The sequence below is a fragment of the Colossoma macropomum genome, unplaced genomic scaffold (genome assembly GCF_904425465.1).
Source record: "Colossoma macropomum unplaced genomic scaffold, Colossoma_macropomum, whole genome shotgun sequence".
NCBI classification, from domain to species: domain Eukaryota; kingdom Metazoa; phylum Chordata; class Actinopteri; order Characiformes; family Serrasalmidae; genus Colossoma; species Colossoma macropomum.
The window spans coordinates 27590507-27613880 of record NW_023494804.1 but is presented as its reverse complement, the minus strand read 5'-3'; the positions used below and the strand labels follow the sequence as shown (position 1 = coordinate 27613880).

General features: G+C 38.7%; 3 protein-coding genes across 6 annotated transcripts; all 3 read left to right on the top strand.

Annotated features, from left to right (window-relative positions):
* Positions 1-702: 702 nt before the first annotated feature.
* Positions 703-8680, top strand: im:7136398 (schwannomin-interacting protein 1). Of its 4 annotated transcripts, none has more exons than XM_036595395.1 (7): positions 703-1352; positions 2646-2858; positions 3871-4001; positions 6100-6187; positions 6325-6441; positions 6556-6673; positions 8048-8680. In XM_036595395.1, the coding sequence occupies exons 2-7, from the start codon at positions 2646-2648 to the stop codon at positions 8140-8142; spliced, it is 762 nt and encodes a 253-aa protein (XP_036451288.1). In that variant the 5' UTR covers positions 703-1352; the 3' UTR covers positions 8143-8680. The 4 variants fall into 4 exon arrangements, with proteins under 4 accessions (XP_036451288.1, XP_036451289.1, XP_036451287.1 ...); XM_036595396.1 differs by having other exon boundaries at positions 707-1352; positions 2643-2858; positions 6559-6673; XM_036595394.1 differs by having other exon boundaries at positions 707-1352; positions 2643-2858.
* A 1632-nt stretch (positions 8681-10312) lies between these two features.
* On the top strand, positions 10313-12743 carry LOC118824927 (P2Y purinoceptor 3). Its single transcript, XM_036595392.1, has 2 exons — positions 10313-10534; positions 11261-12743. The coding sequence occupies exon 2, from the start codon at positions 11378-11380 to the stop codon at positions 12626-12628; it is 1251 nt and encodes a 416-aa protein (XP_036451285.1). The 5' UTR covers positions 10313-10534; positions 11261-11377; the 3' UTR covers positions 12629-12743.
* Positions 12744-17093: 4350 nt separating this feature from the next.
* On the top strand, positions 17094-22552 carry LOC118825140 (protein FAM122A). The gene is made up of 9 exons (XM_036595689.1): positions 17094-17916; positions 19244-19328; positions 19421-19477; positions 19667-19713; positions 19803-19860; positions 20526-20593; positions 20862-20917; positions 21339-21423; positions 21730-22552. Exons 1-9 carry the CDS (start codon positions 17822-17824, stop codon positions 21845-21847), a joined length of 669 nt encoding a protein of 222 aa, XP_036451582.1. The 5' UTR covers positions 17094-17821; the 3' UTR covers positions 21848-22552.
* The last annotated feature ends 822 nt before the right edge of the window (positions 22553-23374 follow it).

Sequence of the window (23374 nt, the reverse complement as noted above, 5' to 3'; positions counted from 1 at the left end):
AAATGGTTAAGACGTAAATAAAGTCCTTCAGAGCGATTTGATGTGAAATGCTCTGTTGCAGAGAAACTTAGAGTCAGAATTGTTTACGGTGGTGGTGATAGGAACCAGACGTCTGGAGATGTTCAATGCCTCTAAAAGCTCCATCACAGAAAATGATCACACAAAATAGTTGTGAATATGCTGCCTGATGCCTGAGACATCGTTTCCCGATAGTTTTCTGATAAAGTTTTGTCCTAATATGTTGATCTATTTATTTTAATCCATTCATGGCGGAGGGGTACACGCAGAGCGTTGTGAGGCAAAACAGCCACCAAAGAAACCGTATTTTTCCAGAATTACTGCTATTTTTAGCATCATCAAACCTCAGAAGATGTGTAGGTTTACTGGTAGTGTTGGATAGTAAATAAAATGGCTATATTTGTGTTGTACACATGGTGACCTCTGGTTCCTCTCACCACCACTGTAAAGAAATGATGATCACTTTCTCTAACGGACCATTTTACATCAAACCACTTTGACTTTGTTTACATCACACCGACGGAATTATGCAAAATAATAATAACAATAACAATGATAACCACAACAAAATACTAAAAATAGGTGGAATTCCCCTTTAACGAAGTATTCATTCTTGTATACAAAAGAATATGACTGGGGTGGGGTGGGTGGAGTGGAGTGGGGTGGGGTGTGTGGGCCCCCAAGTAGGATGGAAGTCGTTTGGGGTTAAGAAACAGGCCTGGAAGGACCTTCTGGGAGCACCAAACATTTAGACCAAACAACGCAATGTGTCAACAGAAATTAAGCTTCTGTTTAGAAAGACGGGATTTTTTCCCACAGAAATTCAAGCGTAATTGAAATGTTGCATCATGGCTTTTATCAGCAGAGCGAGCTACGCCACACACTTGTGAGTTTTCCCATCTGGTTTGAGTCGTCATCTCCGAACATTGTGAAATTGGACACCTACTTTCTTAACCCTTCCCAACTCGTCCGCCCTCTCCGCTCGCTGTTCTAAAAGTAGCGAAAGCAGTCCCGCAGGCTTTGGACTGTGAATATTAGCCAGTCTCATGTATGTTCTCGGTTTAATCTAGAGGAGCACCGCGAAGTCCACCTCCGACTCTCCGCCGACCAGCCTGGAGTTTCTGTTCAAACAAACAGGGCTGAAGAGAAGGATCTGGCGCGGGTGGGGGCAAATGGAAGACAGAGGGGGGGTTTCCTCTCAGAAGAGGACTGATTTAGCCCGACTAATAAGACTTCATTAATGAATCAGAGTGTATTCAGAAGCTTGAGGGTCCTGTGGCTTTCGGATTAGAACGACTGTTGAGATGTCAAGTTCAGTCTTCAGATAAGGCGAGGTAAGAAACTTGACTTGTTGTCACCCGCCCCTGTAGAAAAACACACTGTGGTCTCCGTGGTATAGCCCTCAAAACTTTGTCTGTTAGTACAGTGATTATGTCGGTGTTAAAGCGTTTAACATGTAGGCAGTATGTGTGGTATTATTGTTCTCATAAATGTATCACGATATTAATCCAAAAGTAGCTTAAATTCCTGTAGCTGAAGGGAGGAACCCTGGGTGTGTGTGGAAGGGTGGGAGTGTGTTGAAGTTCACAGCAAAATCACAAGCGTTAACACCCCTCAGTGCTAAGTCCTCGCACTGCAAAAAAGCACATCTTTTCAGGTGAAAGCCTCTTAAATGTAGCCAATGTGTCTAATATTTATGATTTTGAGACTGTTTTAAGATTATTCAGGCTATTTCTGGATGTTTCACTTATTTTAAGTGACAATATGGGAGATAATCGTAGCTTACTGAAATAACATATTTATATAAATGATCTGCCAATGCAGTGAGATCATTTAGGTAAAATTACGTAAAGTACTTAAGAGACTAGAAATAGACTGAATAATCTTGTAATATTCTTTCATTTTAATCTTATCATTAAATATTGCCGACATTTAAAAGGCTCACATGCTACTTATGACATGTTGTGGATTTTTTGTACTCAGAAAAGCAGACATAATTCATTTTACGTGACTATTTTCCAGTCTGTCTTTATACCTTAGAATTTAACAGGATGTTTGTGTTACTGTACCTTTAAGACTGATATATGCAAATAATTTTGTTCTGATTGGCTGCACTGTACTGCACCTCTGACAGAAAGCAGTCAAGGCTTAAACATTGCTTATAACTTTAATGTGAATGGGTGGGGCTACTACTGTGGGCTAAATAGGCAGAAAAATATAAATACACTGGTTTTTGTGACATCACAAAACATTCAAAATGGAATGTTTTTCGCAGCTTAGTTTGCTGTGAAAATATGTACTGTATGGACAGGAGAGTGCGTAGTACATTTCGAAACTTTAACTGTGTTTACATCCGACATCAAAGAAGCTTCCACATTCCAATATTTCCTTTTGTGCAGTGCACAGCTGTAGGCTGTTACCCCCCACTCTTGTTATGTGATTCCTGTCACATAATGAAGACTGCAAGTCAAGCTTGATGTTGAGCTAGCGAGCTGTAAAGCACTGCTCAGAAAGGCTTCCTAGTAAAAAACACAGTTCACATCATCTTCTGAAGTGTAAAGTGTTTTATTCAAGCATGAATGCCTGCCGTCTCCAATATGTGCTGGGTTTACCTCACTTGCCAGCAGATGGATGAGGAGGCGGACAGCAACGGGCAGGAAGAACATAGTTCTGATGACCCTGCTCTTCCTGGACCCAGTGTGGAGGCAGAGACCCAGCTTCAACACTGCCAGGAGCCCCACACTCCAGACCAGGACTTGCCCATCATGCACTGGGAAGACTTGAGTTTGCGGATAGCAGAGCTTGAGAAACAGGAGGAAGAGAAAAGGAGAAGATCAGAGGTTTGACAGTGATGGTTTAGTTGTTTGGTTCCGTAAATCTTTGCTCCAAAAGAATCTTCATAGTCACATATTTATGACCGTATATTTTATATTAGGCCCAATTTTTTTAATGTGACTTAGACTCTCAAAGCAGATGTATTAAAACCATGTATGGTGTTATTTTTGAATGTGTGTGTTTAGTTAAGGACAACACATTTTGTTTCACCAAATTCCACAAATGTCTGTGTAATGCAATCATTGAGATGTAAAATCATTTTGTAGAATACACAAAATTGTAGAATGGTTTGATGTGACATGGTTTACTGTAGAAAAGTTTATCTTTTCAAAAGGTTTTTTATAATGGTGGTGTTAGGAGCACACATGCAGCCATTTAATTAACTCACATGTGTCTTTCAAATTTTTATATTGATAATAGTAAAATATGAAAACAAATGTCCAAAAAAGGTTTTTTGAGTACCAGTTTGACTCAGAACTCCCTGATTGAACTTCTCAGTGATAAATGTATTTTGAAATGTACATTTTAGGCCAAACCCTTACCTGAGAATTACCATAACAGTTTCTCAGGCATCAGGCAGTGTATTTGTTACCATTTCATGTAATAACTTAAGAGGTCTGGTTCCTATCACCACCGCTGTGAACTGTTCTAAGTTTCTCTAGAAAGGCTCATTCCACACCAAACCACTCTTAATGACTTTGTTCATATTTTACCAAGGTAATTATTCATAATTCTTGAAAAGTCACTGGAAAATCACCTTAACCCACACCAGTATGTTCAATGTCATAAATCAAACACCGCCCCCCCCCCAGCACATTCAGTGTCTGACCTGCCGCCACCCGGATATAGTCTCGTTAGGAGACTGCAATGACATAGATACGCTCAGCAATTTTCTTCATTTACATTTTGTTCAAAATATGTATTATTAATTAACACACTGTATTAATGTATTATTAATTGACATTCTAAAAGCCACTGTAAAATGAGATCCCTCTTTTGTCCTTTATCTTATTTTAGTCCAGGAGTTCAACAGAACAAGAATCGGTGCTGGGACAATTGTCTCAAGTAAAGCACCAGTCGCTTCTCAGGAAGCAATGGGAAGATAAGGATGACTTTGGGGGATGCCGTTTTCCATTTATCACATCTCGGTATGTCATGACTGCTTTATCATTTTATTTTAGATTAAAGGCCTCAGAAAGAGAAGAATAGCTTCTAACAAACTTCACACCTTATTTTTAAATGGATGTTGGGTGTACTAAAAATTCCACAGCAGTTCTATGGGAGACTTAATACTACAGAGTAATAGAGGTTTTTCACCTGATTCTTTTTTACTCCTACTCAGTTTCTGCCAGCTACTTTTAATTGTGCCACCTAGTAGCTGAAAAAAAAAACAAGACAACAGACAGACAACAGAGTGTATGACGCATCAACCCAGGCATCAACCACATCAGCACAGAGATAAACAGCACAAAACCAACACCACTGCATCACAGTCATCCTGTTTATAGACACTAACAGTGCACCATTGAACAAATATCACTAACATAGTGGATGTCTACTAAAATGACATGCCAGTATATATTGAACCTTAACTATATATAAAGTCACAACAATGAGAATAATTAAAATACATACAGCAGTAATAAACCAGACTGGTAAAATCAGAGTACATTATTGATATGCAAAATAACACAATTATAAAACTCTTTGATGATACTGATCTACGTCCTATTTACACATGATTGCTGTGTGCTTAACATTTCATTTTTCACAAGAGTTCCTGCAGATGCATTTGAAAATCATGCCTCAGCTGTATTAGTGGATGTATTAGCAGCCTGGTGCGTGAGGCTTTGAGTAGGAGAATATGAAGCCGGTCATTTTATAGCAACATGTTCATTTTGCCTAGTAACTGCCTTTCGATTGGTCAAGAGCATTTTATTCTGCTGATTGGCTGATGTTACGGTGCTCTGAATCTTATGGAGAGTTGCTAAACCCTCCCCTCCACAGCAGCACACAGTATTGCGTTTAGTGTTTAGCATGTACGCAGATCAGCCAAAATATTATGACTACTCACAAATGAAGCAAATAACGTTGATTATCTCATAACAACGGCGCATGTCAAGGTCTGGGATTTATTTTATAGCACACGAACAGTCGGTTCTTGTAGTCAATGTGTTGGATGAGGGAGAAATGGGCAGGTGTAAAAACCTGAGTAGCTCTGAATAAGGCCAAATCATTATAGCCAGATGACTGGATTTGAGCATCTCCAGTATGACAAGGCTTGTGGGGTTCTCCTGGTCTCCTGGACAAACCACGAACTGGAGATAGGGCAGCAAAACCTGTCCCGTCTGGTCTGAACTGGCAGAAAGGCTACTGTGGCACAAGTCATAGAAATTTTTAATGGTGGTTAGAAGAAGGTCCAATAGGTCCAATACGTCTGGTCCAATAAGTTCCGTTTTCTTTCACATCACATGGACGGCCTGGTACATGCACACCATTTACCTGGGGAAGTGATGGAACCAGGATGCTCTGTGGGAAGTTGGTGGAGGGAGTGCAATGCTCTGGGCAGTGTTCTGCTGGGAAACCCTTGGTCTGAGCATTCATGAGGACATTAGTTTGACATGTATCACCTACCTAAACATTGTTACGAACCAGGTACACTCCAGGTACAATACCTGGAAGTGGTATTCCTTGATGGCCGTGGCTTCTTTCAACACCCTGCCACACTGCAGACGTTGATCTGGAATGGTTTGAGGAACATGATGAAGAGTTCAAGGCCTCAAAATTCGTCAGATCTCAATATGATCGAGTATCTGTGGGATGTGCTAGATCTGTAGCCCATCTGCAGCAGCTCCTCTATGCCACCTGTAAGGATCTTCTGCTAATTTGTTGATGCCAGATACCACAGGTTACCTTCAGAGGTCTTGTAGAGCTCATGCCTCAGTGGGTCGGAGCTGTTTTGGTGACACACAGAGGACCAGCAGAATATTGGGCGGATGGTCATATTTTTTTTGTTCATTGCTTTATGTACTAACTTGCACACCTGATGGACAAAATGTCCCTGGTGCTACTTTTATTTCATAATTATATTCATTATTTTAGTCATTATTTTATTTAAATAACAGCTTTTTAGGTCAATCTACACAACTCTGGTCAATAGCTTTATGGAAATATTGTACTGCAGCATGTTTGGGAAACATAACCTTGACTCTCTTCTTCACCACAGTTTCTTATCTTTTCCTGTAGGTTTAACAGCCCTAAAAACCTGCAGCTGTGTTTTACCAACAACAGTGAGAGCGAGGAAGAGGATGATGAAGGGACATCCAGCGAAAAGGTGAGCGTAGAGTATCGGCACCACTACAACTCTACTTAATTTGCATTTAGACTAATTCCTTTCTTTGTACTGCAGTTTGTCGTACCACAGCAGGATGTACGTAATAAGATGTCTCTTTTAATCTGCTTGTTCACCAGAGCCCGCATGACACAGCAGGACGTGGGCGTTGTTGTGCTGGTCTGAAACAGGAAGTGAGAGCGGCTCTGAGAGAGCTCAGAGATAAGCTTTGGGCTGAACAGAAGCAGGAGCAGCAGGTGAGAGGAGGCCTGAGCTGTATATCACCTTCTAAAATTAACTAAATGTGAAGGTAACTGTAATTTTTTGTGCAAGACTTACTTACATGCTTGAGGTGTGTTTTGGTGATTCAGCAGAAGACCCCCAATGACGTAAACATTCGGAGAAAAATGCTTAGCCGCAGTGACCTGCAGACCTGCTCCGTGCTTCAGCTAAATGCCCTCAGTGCTTCCCTCAATGAAGACATTCAGGGTTAACATGTCCTCCTCCTTATTACATGAGTTTATGTAGATGTTGTTGAGTTGCTTGTTATTGTCAGGTAATAGATCGAGTGGCAAGCACTTGTAATACAGTACTGTGCAATAGTCAGAGACCACTCTTTATTTATTTAATTTCTAGTGTCAATTTATTAAAATTTCATTTTACACAAGATATTTCTGAGGAAATTATATATAAAATAACCCACTTGATTAAGAAAGGGAAAAGACAAAGGAAAAGAAGTGAAAATGTGTGTATATATATATATATATATATATATATATATATATATATACATCGACCAGGCATAACATTATGACCTCCTTGTTTCTATGCTCATTGTCCATTTTATCAGTTCCACTTACTATATAGGTGCACTTTGTAGTTCTACAGTTACAGACTGTAGTGCATCTGTTTCTCTGCATACTTTGTTAGCCCCCTTTCACCCTGTTCTTCAGTGGTCAGGACCCCCATGGACCCTCACAGAGCAGGTACTATTTGGGTGGTGGATCATTCTCAGCACTGCAGTAACACTGATGTGGTGGTGGTGTGTTAGTGTGTGTTGCACTGGTCTGAGTGGATCAGACACAGCAGTGCTGCTGCAGTTTTTAAACACCTCAATGTCACTGCTGGACTGAGAATAGTCCACCAACCAAAAATATCCAGACAACAGCGTCCTGTGGGCAATGTCCTCTGACCACTGATGAAAGACTAGAGGATGACCAACACAACCTGTGCATCAGCAGATGAGCTGTCGTCTCTGACTTTACATCTACAAGGTGGACTGACAAGGTAGGAATGTCTAATAGAGTGGACAGTGAGTGGACACAGTGTTTAAAAACTCCAGCAGCACTGCTGTGTCTGATCCACACGTACCAGTACAACACACACTAACACGCCACCACCACGTCAGTGTTGCTGCAGTGCTGAGAATGATCCACCACCCAAATAGTACCTGCTCTGTGAGGGTTCAAGGGGGTCCTGACCACTGAAGAACAGGGTAAAAGGGGGCTAACAAAGTATGCAGAGAAACAGATGGACCATTTTGAAGATGACAACAGCAAGATGTTTTAAGCTTTTTATGACAAAGAAAAATTAATAAATTGTACTTTGGCTATTTTCACTGGAAATTAAATAAGTAAAGGGTGGTCTCTGACATTTGCATAGTACTGTATACAACTAGTTTAATAATAATAATAATAATAATAATAATAGCTATTGTTATAATTAATTCTGTTGTGGCCTTGGTTATCTACTACATACTATATAACATACTACTACATAACTTACATATTACAGCTCATTACTATTATTGTTATTATGTAACTATATACTATATGTATTTATGTGTGTTATTATTAATTTCAGATCTAAGCTCAGAACTGGTGAAGCATCTAGTGGTGCGGGACCATCTTCGAACAAAACAAGATGCTATGCTCCTGGATGTACAGGATATGACATAACTATGACTCATGTGAAGTCAGGAGTAGCCATAATTATATGGACTACATGGACTACAGTGGAACGTGGGATTTCTCGACATCAGCAGCGTACTATTAGATAAGATACTCTTATCCGCCTTTCCACTAACTAAAGCCACAGCATCCTGTTTGTCTTGAGTTGCTCACAGAAATGTTGGTCAGTTTGTGAGTCGGATTATTTTCAGTCACAAGTTTTATTGTGAGAGATTTGGCTTTATAAATGTGAATGAGTAGCTCTTTAAGCATAAAACAAGCATGCTTCTCATTATCTAAAGAAATACGCCTGGTCACATAGGGTCAGTTTTTAGCACCTATAAGAACTATGAAAGCTGCTATGAAATCTGTGTGCGATCAATAACTGTGAGGTATATTAATCAGTGATTCATTTTCAATTAAAGATGCTTCCTGTGGATATGACCTGCATGAAATAATCTATAATATCAGCCATGGAGGTGCAGCCAAAAGCTTCACTGCATGTGAGAATTTAATAACTGACACTTTCTGTTGTTACATTTTTTTTTTTTAAATTGACAGAATTTATATTAACTGAATAAATTTGTAACATTTATTTAATATATGAGTTAGTAGTTCTTCTGGTTAATTGCAAAGTCAGTATTTTATATCATTGCTGTCAGATTAAAACTATGTTAACTCCACCCAAAACAACAGCTGCTCTTCACATTCTCTGGACATTTATTAATGCATTGGTCAACAGAAATGGTCCAAAATTACTTAAAATCTCATTACATTAACAGACATTAAAGGTTACTTTTTTCATTCTCCTGTGAAGTCCCCATTTTGGAAAAGCAAGGGCTTTTTTTAATCAAAGCAACAATGTACTCTTCAGTGTTGGAATTTAATGTTGAGAGGGCCATTTAAGATGATAGAAGGCTGTGGTTATTAGCTCCAGTCCTGAGAATCCACTGGCTTACATAGTTTCAGACATTAAATTTCAAACATCAAATATGTGTAATGATTTTGTGTGTTTACAGCACTGTGCATCAGTGCTGAGAGACCACCCCTCACTTGCCTAATTTCCAGTCAATGCAGCCATTAAGAACAAGTTTCAGGAGATATTTCTTAGGAGGTTAGATAAAAGATAACCCACTTGCATGAGGAAGAAGGGAAAAGTAAAAGGACTGTAAGTTAAAAAACAGGAAATTCTAAATCTGGAATATAAAAATTTATCAAAAGATATAGAGAAAATGGGACTCATAACGACCGTGCAAGACCTGGTAGACCACCAAAACTGTCCCCATCAGATAAACAAGGAGGAGAAAATCAAGCTCCACTCTTACTTCAGATCTAAAAAAAATCAGGTGTTTCTGTCCATCCTTCTACTGTGAAAAGACAACCCACCACTCTTACTTATCTGAATAGTTCTTGACTTGGACTGAGAAAAGGAAATACACAAATCAAATAAAAAAACTAATGGTGATGTCTTAACAATGTACTGGCCACCTCAGAGCCCAGACCTTAACATCACTGTATGTGTTTGTGATTACTTGAATAATTAGCAGAAAAAGTAACCAAAGCTTCAAAGACTGAACTTGGGGGGCGTGAAAAAATAGACATTTAAAATTAAACTTAATGGCCGTTTTGACCGAAAATAAATTAAATGAAGACTGGTCTCTCACTTTTGCATAGAACTGTAAATAGCCTTATGTGTTAGAGTTGTATAAGCTTTGTGTTTTGTGTACACAGTGGCCAGTTTATTAGATTTACACTCATTGGCCATTTTATCAGAAACACCTACCATATAGGTGCACTTTAGGTTTACAGTTACTGACTGTAGCCCATCTGCACAATGCGCCAGTCACCTTCAACCCTGTCCATCAATGGAATGGGACCACCATAGGACCACCACTGACCCTAAGCACAGCAGTGCCACTTTAGTCAGTGTGGCAGTGAAACGAGTGTATTAAGCACAGTCGCATTAACTGATAAAATGGTCAAAGAGCTCAGGTAAAATGTAATTGCATCTAAAACTGTGTGAAATAGCATAAACTAAAGATGTGATCAAATGCTGAATTTGTACGTGCTTGACGAGATGAAAAGCGTACACTGTAACGTACAATGTAACAGACAATCTGACAAAGATCCACTTTCTACCTGCTGGAGCGCATGTCAGTATCTACTGGACGTGAGCTTTCAGCCTTACACAGCTCAGCCGCTCAGCCAAGCACAGTAAGGGCTGGTTGAAGAACGAGAGAGATCAGTAGCAGGACAACAAGAGAACAGAATCAGTGAGAAGATAATTGTCTACAAAAGCCAATTCCTGGATTGGTTTTATTTGGCAAAATAAACGGGGGTACAGATGGTACACACTGGACCTGTCCTGAATGGTGATTTACTTTACTCACTCAAAAAACAGGTAAAGAATTCAACTTATCAATGTATTTAGTTCTGATATAGCTTTAGAAGTGCTGAGTGACCTACCTTCTATTAAGGAATCCTCTTAAGTGCTGGTGGTTAAATGGTTTAGATCAACCCTTTAATGTTTTGCATTTTCTATTATTGCAGGATTTCTAAAGTCTCACGCTGTACTGTACGCTGTATTGGGTTTCCGCTCAGCATTTCTGTCTGAATGAATGCATATTAATTATTTACCGACACATACCTGCAGGAACACACACTGTTGCGTTGCAAAAGCAACCTCCATGTTACAAACACTTGACATTTAGACACTGGCGTAAAGGCCAGACTGAGGTGTTTTGACTGTTCTGCACATGTTGACTATGCACTGAGGCCTGTAGCATATTAAGACAGCAAATGTAGATCATGCTGGTGTACCACACAATATCTGCGAAATATTAGTTGTTTTTTTTTTTTTTTTACAAAAAGCACACGATGAGAAAAGAGAAGGATGAATGGAGAATCTTGTTACTGATTGAAAGGTTAATAGACCAAGTGAGGCTGAATCAGCACAATTGAATGATTGGTCAACATGAATTTCCTTTGGTAATACAGGGCAGGCAGAGCAAAGCTGACACTTAACTTACAGCACGTATTACAGCATGATTGCACTTTGAAATTGATATGGTGTCTTCACTTCATTTTAAGAGTTAATTGTTTAAAACCCTCGTTTGTGTTTTCATAGATGTAGGACTTCATATACTTGAGGATTTAAAATTAAACTGATTGGACAACAAACAGGAATGTTAACAGTGAAACAGAAGCGCAGGATGAAGCTCTTTCTTTATGTCAGAAACAGCTGATGATGAAGAGCTCGGCTTCTTTCAGAGCTATGGCAAGTTCTTCAGTGGACTCTAATTTCTCCAGCAACCACTCAGCTTCGACTCTGACAGAACTGTTCAACTGCAGCAACGATGAGTCATACAAGTACATTGTGTTGCCTTTATGCTACTCCATCACGTTTCTGCTCAGCGTCATCCTAAACTCCACCGTTCTCCTGCGCTCATACCGTGGCGCCCACCGTTGGAACGCCTCTTTGATTTATATGGTCAACCTGGCCTCCACTGACTTGATGTACAGTCTGTCTCTGCCACTCCTGGTGGCCAGCTACGTTATGCGTGACCACTGGGTGTTTGGGGACTTCATGTGCAGGTTGGTGCGCTTCCTCTTTTACTTTAACCTCTACTGCAGCATCTTCTTCCTCACCTGCATCTCTGTGCACCGCTACATGGGCATCTGCCACCCCATCAGGACCATTGCCCTGGAAAGCAAGCGCGCTGTGAAGAGCGTATGCGCCATGGTGTGGGTCACGGTGTTCCTACTGACCTGCCCAATCTTTCGTTTTGCCCAAACTGGCAAAGTCATGAGGGTGGTAGAAAATGCGGATGGAGGAAACTTGGGTTCAAGGCAGAGGCTAAGCAGAGCAGGACTGGAGATGTATAGGAACTGCTTTGACGTTGCAACAGACAATGAATTCTCAGAGTATGTCCCATATGGAATTGTTCTCCACCTGCTGGGCTTCTTCGTTCCCTTCACCATCATTGCGTGGTGTTACTCACAGGTGGTGAGAACCATATTTCAGACCCTGCACACCCAGCCATATGTCCAGGAGTTTGGAGATACTGAAAGTGGCCCCAGTGAGGACAGATATAGGACGTCCATTTCCATCGCTGGCTCTCAGTACTCTCCACACATCAGCAGACGCCGCAAGTCCATCAAGACTATCATCACCATCACCTTCCTGTTCGCGTTGTGTTTCCTACCGTTCCACATCACCCGGACTCTGTTCCTCATCCTCAAACAGAGGAACGCAGAGTGCAACACCATGCACGCCATCTCCGTCTGCTACAAGATCACTCGACCCCTGGCGTCCTGCAATTCATGGCTCAATGCTCTGCTCTACTTCCTCACCGGGGACAAAACCATCCCTTGCTGTGGATGTACAAAAGGCAATGCTCACACACGTCTCATTTGGCCATTGAGTATTTTCAGAGGACTGAAAAAGCAAGAAGGTGGAGAGCAACAGGGAAAAACATGCAAACCTCAATCGTGAGAATTATCCAAAGTCCTCGAGGGTCATGCCTACACTCTTAAAAATAATGGTGCCAAAAATGGTTCTTTGCTACAATGCCATAGACGGATTACTTTTAGCTACCTAAAAAGTTTTTAAGGGGTGGTTCTTCATAGAACCTTTTTCCATAAATAAGATAAGTGTGAAGAACGTTTTTAAAGTTTAAAGAACCTCCACACAGTGTAAAGGTTCTGTACCAATTAAGGCACGACACTACATGAATTGGGTAATTCTTTAGAACAAGAAGCATCACAATGAATCTTGTATTCTGGTAATAAATCCAGCTAGTTACTAAGTATTTTTGTACTTGAAGTTTTGCAAGAAATTACATTCACATTTGTGTATGCAAATGAGATGTTATGTACATAAATATGCATACATTCACAAATTTTCAAAAACCAAAAATCTAGCCTTTGGATGATGTCAGAATTTACATGTTTATTTCATTGTGAAGAAAAAGAGAAATTTCACAGAATAAATAACTGAAATTACCAGAAAACACTGCTATTATAAAAATGTTTTTCAGGCCATTTACTACTGCAAAACCTAGCATAAATCCAGCTAGGAGCAATATTTTAGGAAATCCTTCTGTAATATCCTTCAGAATATATCACATTTCATGAATGCAGGCCTTCTGCGTGGTGACATTTTTTAGTCTGAATGTAGAGACAAGCTGATTTAAAGAAAAATGATTTTAGGAATCAGCCTCAGAACTGGAAAACCCAGTAAGATCTCAGAAAACATGCACCATTTGTGTGAATACTGCATTGTTAAAAAGGAAATAGACACCAGATCTATATGTAGATATTCTAGTTAGATTCTACAGGTAACTACAGGAAGGTTTTTAGTGGACTATGGACTGAGTCTTCAGTAATTATGATAGCAGTTTAAGACATGTTAGACGCAATTTATCCAAAAATCTGAAAAATTATTCATGGCTCCAAAATTGTGACATAATCTCTTGTCTTTAAAGGTATTTCCACAAACTGTACATCCAAGCCAAGAACTATTCAGGAACCTTTATTTTTAAGACTGTAGGTGTGAACATGAGTGGCTTCCATATAAACTGTCTGTGTTTGAATGTTATGCATTTATTTATTCTGTTTACTCTTCATGAGGAACAATAAGTAGCACTTTTTTCCTACAAATTCTCAGCTATAATATGGCAGTAATATGGCCCAACTTCCATTCTAATCTTATGACCACAAAGTTACACCTCTTTTCTGTTCACATTTCCGAATGATTTACTTTACTGTCACATTTAGTTAAACTAGATTTACTTTCAGTAATTTCAAAGCTACTTGTGTATAATAACTTTTCATTAATTAATCTAAAATGTTAGAGAATATTTAAAAAGATTAAAAATTAAAAATTAGATTTAAAAATTAAATAGATTAAATTAAAAAAACAAACCCCAATATAACATCTATTATACATGTGTAAACTTATTATATGTAAAAGATTGTCTGCCCTGGTCAAATGACATGTTTTGTTGATTTTCAAAATAAGTTAACACATCCTCTACAGAAAACACACTTCTGCACATTTTAATTACTGTTTATTTGCTGCATTTAACACATTGGAAAATGTGTTAAACTCATGTCAATATGTTGAACGTGAGGTGGCCGTTCTTAGCCGTAAAGGGCCATTGTGGTTGCAGGTTTTCATTCCAGCGAAGTAGAAACACACATGATGAATTGTTTGAAGACTGAGAGCAGCTGATTAAAGAAGGTTTGCTACTACTTGTTTGGCATTAAAACCTGCAGCCACCCAGGTCCTGTGCAGACAAGACTGGACATCCTGTTAAACTCAGCAAACAAACAGAAATTGTGCACTAAAATGCCATATTTAAGTGTCCTCTCTGCAGAGAATGTGTTAACTTATTTTCGCTTTGAAAAACAACACAATATGTCATTTGACCAAAGGTCAAGTTTTGTATACGACTGTATGTTTCCTGCAGCTAATAGGATGTAATGAGTTTGTTGATTAGATCGACATGGAACAGTGAGTCAATAAATACAAAGGAAACAGGAAACAACGTTACTAATTCACAGCACAGTGACCTTAAAAGGTATAAGCAATAATGAACTGTCTGTCTTTTCTGTCCTGATTAAGTTAATAATATTCTATCAGTACTAATAGATTAAACTGCTGTAGCTGAACCCTAAATGTATTGTATTTCTGTTCTGAGGCAGTCTAACTTCTCAAACACTCTCAAGCTCAAATGCAGCATATTTCTTCCATACAGCAGTTTACACAGCACAGGGGGCTCTCCCACAGAAGACACCCCACGCTGTGGAGTTCCACTGTTGAAGATCATTCTTATTGCATAAGACCATAACATTCCTACTGAAAATCTGGTGTGATGCTCGTTTGCTGCTAAGTGACAGACCTGCTGCTGTGAAGTTTCATATGTTGTTTGTAGAGATTAACTTTAAATTAATCCAAACTTTGCTGTTTTAATTACATGAATGTCATTCTTGGGAAAGCAAAACACAGCTGTTCAGATTATTCAGAAAATGATTATTTATTTGTTTTCTGAAGAAATTCAAATTCGCTGCAAGAGAAACATTAAAAATGTCTTCTGTTGTTGAAATCTCTTTACCTTTGTGTTGCACACTAACTAAAATTTAGACATTTGCTGAGGATATATCGAAAAAAAATGCAGTTTTTTTCTTTTTGTTGACTGAACAATAAAGAACCTTTTTTATTTGGTTATTTTTGAGAGCTGTTTTAGTTGTCAATACCCTTTGCATTGTTTTATCATATTCATTTATGTTAGTTGGATGTTAATTTATCTGACATAAATATTGATCCAGTTTTTCTACATTAGATGTCAAATGTTGAAATCTTCTGCCTGTAATCATATAGTCTGTTGTACTCTTGGGCATTTTTGCCTCCCCCTGAATGCCTTTTTCAGTGAAAAATGTAAAATTATGACTTTTAACTGTGTTAATCACACCATGTACAGCATGTGAGACATTATTTTAAAAAAGAAATCATTAAGTGGCAACAGAATGTCTCCCAAAATATCAGTACTAAACAGACTAAACAGAAGTTTGCTTTAGTATTGACATACACTGCCAGAAAAAAGTACTGTGCAGGTTCGTTCATCAAGCTATAAATAATGTCAATACACTTTCAAAGGCACAACAATAGTTTTAAGGTCCATTTGTGCACATTAAGTAAGTGTTTCCGGAGGAAAGGTGCATATTTGTACCTTTTCATGACCTAATGTTTTAAAACAGAACAATAAACTAAAAGGCCTGCAGACGAGACGGGGTGTGTGGAGTCAGTACAACTTAAAAATAGAACTGCAATGAAATGTGGTACAATTACGTTTGCTGACTAAAAACACTCAAGACCCTTGAGGGTACCAAACCCAGTGACGATTTGGTACCTTTTTTGTTGAGACTGTATTTATTTCGGTTGTGACAGTCCAGATTAATTTTGCACTCGTCTCCAAATATGTGCATAAAAACAAACAAGCAGCAATCAACTTTTACAGATGAATGAAAAACACATTAACCTTTTTGTTAAATCTTCTCTTTTTGCAAATAATAACGTGTTCATAGTGACCCTTTTAAAAACGTGTATGGATATCTTGACTTTGTTTTATGTTTATTGTAATTTTGGGAGTTAGGCTTGGGGACATGCAATACTCAATACAGAACAGCATGTAAATACATTTTTGTTCAAATTGATCAAATATTGTTTGATATTTGTCTATTAAACCTTTAAAATGGTTGTGTTGCTGTGTGCTAAATATTAAACATGATTTGCGTAAGTATATTTAACTTGCCCCTTTTTGCACTCATAAACATTTGCTTACTAGGAGGAACAGAGTTTTGAGGTACTTCTGTAGAATGATACATATATCTAACTAGGGAAGTGCACTCCTGTCAGGTAGAGTTGTAGGCCAACATTTTGACGTATTATGTTGAAAAAATGACTTACTATCTCAAATTTTTGACTTAGTATCTCAAAATAATTTGTTACCCCGAAACAATTGCTTACTGGTTTTACATGTATTGACTCAAATTGTCAAAACTGTGCCTTAATAACTCAACATCTTGAGATAGTAAGTCAAATTTTGAAATAAAATTTAAAGACATATTTTGGAGAAAAAAAGACACAAATTTGAGATATTGAGTCAAAATTAAGAGAAATAAAGAAATAAAGACATTATTTTGATGACTCAATATTTTGAGAAAACAAGTCAATTTTTACATACTGCTGCCAGAAACAAAAATTTCTTCTCCTTCTTTTTTAGACGTTATTTGCTTTAGACGTAACGCAGAGAATCAGACGGCTTGCTCAGTAAAATGTGAAGTCATATAAAGCAGAAAAGCAACATGATGAAAGACCCAATGGAGGAACACGGCTCGAAGATCAAAGGTGTCCATTGCACTCAGTTCAGCCTGTAGTTCCCTCCACGGCCAGACCGGGGTGCTGTTGTTCAAGGAGAAAGACCATCACTATTTGGTTGCGGGTAATATTTTTTATTTTCTAAATTAATGAAAGACTGAGAAACTTCTCGACTAGCTTGAATCCCACAAGCGCTTTGAAAAGCGAACCTCGCGTTCTCTGAAAGAAGAATGCATCCACCTGGACAACTTACTGCTGAGGATTTTTCTCATGGAGCGCGTAACGGCTTTATTCGGCTGGTTTACAAAGTAGCAGGTAAACTTGGAAAATAGCTAGGCAGCTAACTAGCCAACCTCGACTGTCCCCAAAATCTGCTACATTTCGGAATTAGCAGCTTTTTGTTGGTTTCCGTTTGTATTAAATGTGATGTGAAGAGTTGACAGAAAAGTTTGCTGGCAGCCCAAAGTGACAGAACTAGTTCCAGCCAGTGTCTGCTGGCGGCTCTCAACATTAAACCTGTCGGAGCTGCTCCGTAACTTCAGCAGCCTGTAAGTTAACGAGGGGGGCTTCTGTTAAAAACTGTGTCCCGCCTTCAAAACTCTTCACTTCGAACTAAAATGCGACAGTGCGGAGACCCCGGGATATAAATCCCGCTCGTTTATCGAGGCGGCTTTGCATTGGCTCGAACAGTTTGGCGTGCGGCCTGCTGGTCAGGCTTTCGCCGCGTTCGGTTAAGGGCTCAAGCCGCGGTAGAGCGCGCTCGGCCCGGCCGCCTCTACCAACCACACTCCGCTTCGCTGAAGAGCCATGGAGAGGATGGAGGTGGACCAGTGCGCAGGCGCAGCTGGTGGAGGCGGCGCGCTGCGGCGGTCAAACAGCGCCCCGATGATCACCAACGTCAGGTGAGAGAACTACATCTGCAACTGCCCTTGACCATCAACTGTGCGCGTTAATCTGTATAAGGTTTCATACATTTTCAGGTTCAAAACGATTTCCGATTCGGAAAACATACGTATGTATCTACAGAGCTCTAATTACATACTGCACAGATTGCTTTGGCTAGAAAAAAATGCTGATAATATTTCAAAGTCTGCAAAGTAACATGTTCTTGTGTGAAGTAGTACTTTTATAAAATAGTGCACATATACAGCCTTCTGTAGCATTGTATAATAAAGATGTAATGACACAGCCGTATACAAAAGTTTGGGCGGCCCTGGTCAAATTCAAAGTTCTGTTGATATTTGTGCACTTTTAATTGCACAATTACACTTTATGTGCTGAATTTAACTTATTTGAAAAAAAAACAAGAACAAAATATGGTATGCGAAAAAGAACTTGTTCCTTGTAGAGGAAACATTAACTTATTTTCACTGAAAAAATCAATGAAACGTCATTTCATTTAGGGAGTTCAAACATTTGCATGGGACTGTACACTCAGATTGCAGTCGGATTTGATTCATGACACTGGGTTAGTGATTTCGTATTCTCATTATATTATGAATAAAATTTAGTGAACAAGATTTATGTCTATAGTCATTTTTCTGCACAACTTACTAACCACACTAGAGCCGGGAGGCTTTTGGGGTGCTGAAGTGAGCTGTTGGTTGGTGCTGATTGTCTGCAAACTTTGGTGTTTGGTGTAATGCATTTGCATTAGATGGCATAATTAATGGAATGTCCACTCTCCACAGTGCACATTGTCACAGGTTTGGACTGCTGTATAACAATGTCATTGATGTACTCCTGTTATATAGTCTTAATGTAATACACCATATGTAGTCTTAATTTTCAGCACCACCATCATGTCACAAAAGTACGGTCAAATATGTTAAAAATATATGCTTAGCATTAACGACAGGTTACTGTTTCAAATTGTTCACATTTCCATGAAAGCAGTCAGAGAGACCCTCAGAGAAACCAAGGGGCATATTGGCGATACAGTTTAAATTTCGTTACAGTTTTTCATATATAATTTTTTACAATACTGTTCGCCTTTAGTATTTATACACACTACACTCCATTCTCATATTGCAGTGTTTCTCCATTCTGCTCTTGAGTACTCATGATGCACATTTTAGTGTTATTAAACTCATTAACTAGTTAACAAGCCTTTCCTGAGTTGAACCAGCTGTGTTAGAGAAGGAGGATCACTAAAATGTGCAGAGTTTGGATATATATTGCCTAATCTTAGAAAGTGTACTGATTTATGTTTTACTTCACTTTTGACAGTGATGGGATGACTGTGTTCAGCTCTAACAGCTCGGCCCGCTATCGGCGGAGCAGCGTGTCTGTAAACCCAAGCTGCCCCTCCAGGGTAAGTGGCTGGTTATCTGTATTCTAGGCGTTGAAGTGAGCCGTTGTGATGATGTTCATCTGCAAAGTGAATGTCATTGTTTTTTGTTATAGACCCTCCCTCTTTCCCCATTCTCCTTGTCCGGCGAGAGGCCTGACCACAGGCGGCAGGTGAGTGAAGTCTTCAGTATTGAACAGAAGTGTTGCTGCTTGTCAGGGTTATTTAATTTGTTTTTGGTTTCCGGTGTCTCATCATTTCTAGAGGTGCGTTAATATTTAGGTGCATTTTAAATGAGTCCTGTTTAGAGAACACAGTCTTGATTGCACTGGCACTAATTGCACCAATGGTTTTATCCATAGATGGAGAATATGGAACTCACACTCAGAGGGAGTTTACAGAGACTAAGGTAACTGTGTACGTCCATAGATGCAGAGGCTTAATGTTACTTTATGCCCAGAACAGTATATTTTATTAATCCCAGCTTTTTCCTTATAGTGCCTCAGGTGCAGTCCCCTTACCTCCTGCAAGTCATTGGCATGAGCATCTTTCACCAGTGAGTACAGTGTTGTGCTCTAATTTGCTCAGCTTCAAATAATCTCTGTTTGTTATTTTTGTATTTCTTTAGTTTCAATTTTGTTTTAATGTTAAGTTTGGCACACCTAAGAGAAGAACTGATAATAATTTTTTAGGTCGATTCTGATACTGATGCCTGTATGGCTAAAGTGATGATTTTTAATAGCCTTTTTTTCATTCCGAAGCTCATGCTGTGTGGGGTAAATGAACACTTGAAAAACACTAGCACATTTCCAGTAATTTCTGTTAGCCAAACTTGCAATGTACATAACATTATTTGTTCTTCAGTGGTCCAAACTGGCATTTTAAAATTTGCAACTTTAAATTTGTTCCCTATTTAAATTACATGAATCAAGCAAAGTGCTATATCGAAGGTAAGTAACTAGCTATTTAGCACAACGAGTCATGCATAAATATGATACAACTTTTTGGTACAGGTGTAGCAGCAGCATTCAGATACATCGTGAGTGCACTAACTTGCCTCTTGTTATTTACCTCATGAAATTGCAACACACATCTGCCAAAATAAAACATTCAATTGGCCGGTTGCCGATTTTGTGTTTTGAGCAAAACTAAAAAAATTTCTGTGCTTGAAAACGTTCGATGATAAAACTCTATTTCTCTCTGCCGCCTTCTTCGCCTCAGGGATTCCATTCCCAGGACTCTGGTGTCACCCCTAATTCTTCACCCAGTCCAACAAGAAGGTTCCGGGGGTAAGTCTCATTGGACTAGAAACCTAGAAACCAGTTAATTACTGTATCTGACACATAGTTAAATGTACTTATTAGGGTAAAGCATGGTAATACTGTACTGCTTTCAGCTGTGAGTATCAAGCCTCTTCTGGTTCTGTGAATCACTACAACTAATTATAATGATTCACAGAACCAGAACAGGCTTGATCCTCACAGCTGAAAGCATTACAGTATTACCATGCTTTAGTAAAACAAGTTAAAAGTGATTCTAATAACACATTTCTGATAGGGGATCAGTGAGTCCTGCTGTGAGATGGCCTGTGGTTGCACCTTTGAAAAGAAAAGGTAAGACTGTACTCTGAATTACTGTGGTTTTTGTGAAATTTCCACTTGAAACTTTTTTAAATATACAATACAATTACAGTTCATTTGCTGAGTTTAGCTTATTGGGAAATAAACCTTAATTGTGACCTGTTAAAAAGTTATATATATTTTTTAAGTTGTTAAACTAAGATGTTCAGGAACAGTGGCATATTTAAGATTGTTACCCGTAGAAGATCTTTTAACTTGTTTTTATGTTGCTTATGTTAATGTGTTAATTTATGTTAACAAATATGTAGTTTGACCAGAGGTGTTCAAACTTTTGAATACGACTGTATGTGAAGGTAGCTATATTAGAAATTGTACCAAATTTATCATAGAATCTCTTTATTAATGTTAAATATTATAAAGTTTTTACATTGTTCACTTTCAACCTTCCACTCAGGTGGAGTGGAATCCGACGGCCCACCTAAAAAACTCTTTGTTGCCGGAGTTACAGAATCTGCCCACATAACTAGCTGTACTGTCAGGTGAGGCTCAACCTTATCTTTTTCAACTTTTTATCTCTGTCTGCTGCATTTGTATTGTATAGTTGATTACCATGGCCAGTAATTGCTGGCTAATAATGTTCCCTGTTTTGCCTGTAGAACAGAAAACCCATTGACTCAAAACATACTTACAATAAGAGTCAAAGGGCAGTTGACTTAAATCACCAGGTTTTCTGTTCTTTCACTAAGAAAGAAATATGCTAATATAATTGTCTGTGGTAGAGATGCATCATATAGAGATTAGATCGAAATAAAACTAAATGTTCTATTTTTCTCTTTGCTCTTTAGTGTTTCCCAGTCTGTGGACTCTCCCTCAGGAGCTGTGACCATCTGTTCAAGCCCTCAGAACAGCCCTCTTTCACTTTCCCCTCCACCACCCTTCACCTCCCATCACCCCGGCATCTAGACCATCCCACTCAGCATCTTCAAGGCCATCTTTGCCTGTTTGGATCTTGAACTGGGGACTGAAATCAGTTGGGCTGGAGTAAGAACAATGTCTCTGTCCTCATTGCTTATCAAGCTTCCAGAGCTCTATTGAGTAACTATTGTGTTAAGATCAGCTCTCCATCTACGTGGTGCTTTAAGAGGAGTGTACTCCGCAGTTTCTGAAGAAAATGTATCTGAGAGGACTTTGAAATAAAGAAAGCCAGTTGTAGTATAATTGAAGAAGAGCAGAAGACGGAAGATTTAAACGTCAGTGTCAGGAATGGCACTGTATCATCCAGTATCATATAACCTGTTAATAGTTCATTTGCACCAAGGCAGTCTGTGGCTTTTTCACAGAGTCTCCTTGCATTTGTGAAATAAGTTCAGGATTTACACGTGGCAGTCACATTCATATGAGTGTTTTAGTGATTTCAAACTACTTATCCTTGACACATAAGGTTTCTTTTGCCTATTATGAGCATGCAAATAGACAACAAGACATGTTTTGCCTTCTTTTGCTTTATTTTTAAGCATTGGCACAACACATTTTCTTAAAGTCTGCAACCATTGATGTGGTCCAAAGAGGTCTTCCGAAATGTAATTATTATGCAGAATGTTAGACAGCTAGCTAGAAAGACTCGGAAATCAGTGGGCTGTTTAGGCCACAACGCTGTTAATGTGTATGCTCAGTATGTATATATATATATATATATATATATATATATATATATATATATATATATATAGGTAAATGTTTTTTTTATTTTTTTATGTTCTGAAATGTCCTTTTTATGTTTTATGATAAGTAAGTTTTCATTAAAAAAAAACAACATGAAAAGGACCCTTTAGTGGACTGGCACTGTATGGAACACCAGAACATTAGCCTGTTCTATAGCCTGGGTCAGCTCGTTGTTCAGCTGATTTTATATGGGCACCATTATGGAGGATGAATATAGCACTTTGCTCAAATATTCCACTTTAAGAATAAACATGTGACCAGAGAATTTTGCACCAAATGAAAGCCAAAAGCATTTACCAGCATTTGCCATATGTATTTGAATGCCGCGTTTATGTAGCGACGCCCTTGTGACCCTTAGCTTGTAAACTGTGTAAAAACAATGAAAAGCTGTATGCAGGAGGCTGTCTGTGTAAAGAATGTATGATAAAACTCTCCTTCATGCATAAAATGTCATGGTTGAATTTGTTGAATATCATTGTTTATTTTGTTTGCACAGTGGTAGACATTATCAGTTAATCACTATTGCTGTTACATGAGTGGGATCATATTTACATGTTTTGTTGTCTAGTTGGTTTCTTTGAGAGTGTGATGTACAGTATTGTTGAACGCAGACATTATGGACATGCGCTTTAATACTTACAGAGCAATCTTCCAGTAGGAATAAGACTATTGTGGCTCTGGTCACGCACCGCATACAGTGCTCTTCATTCGTATCGGAACGTGAGTCAAAAATTTTGGTCTTGTGATTCAGACAAGCTTGACAGGCTT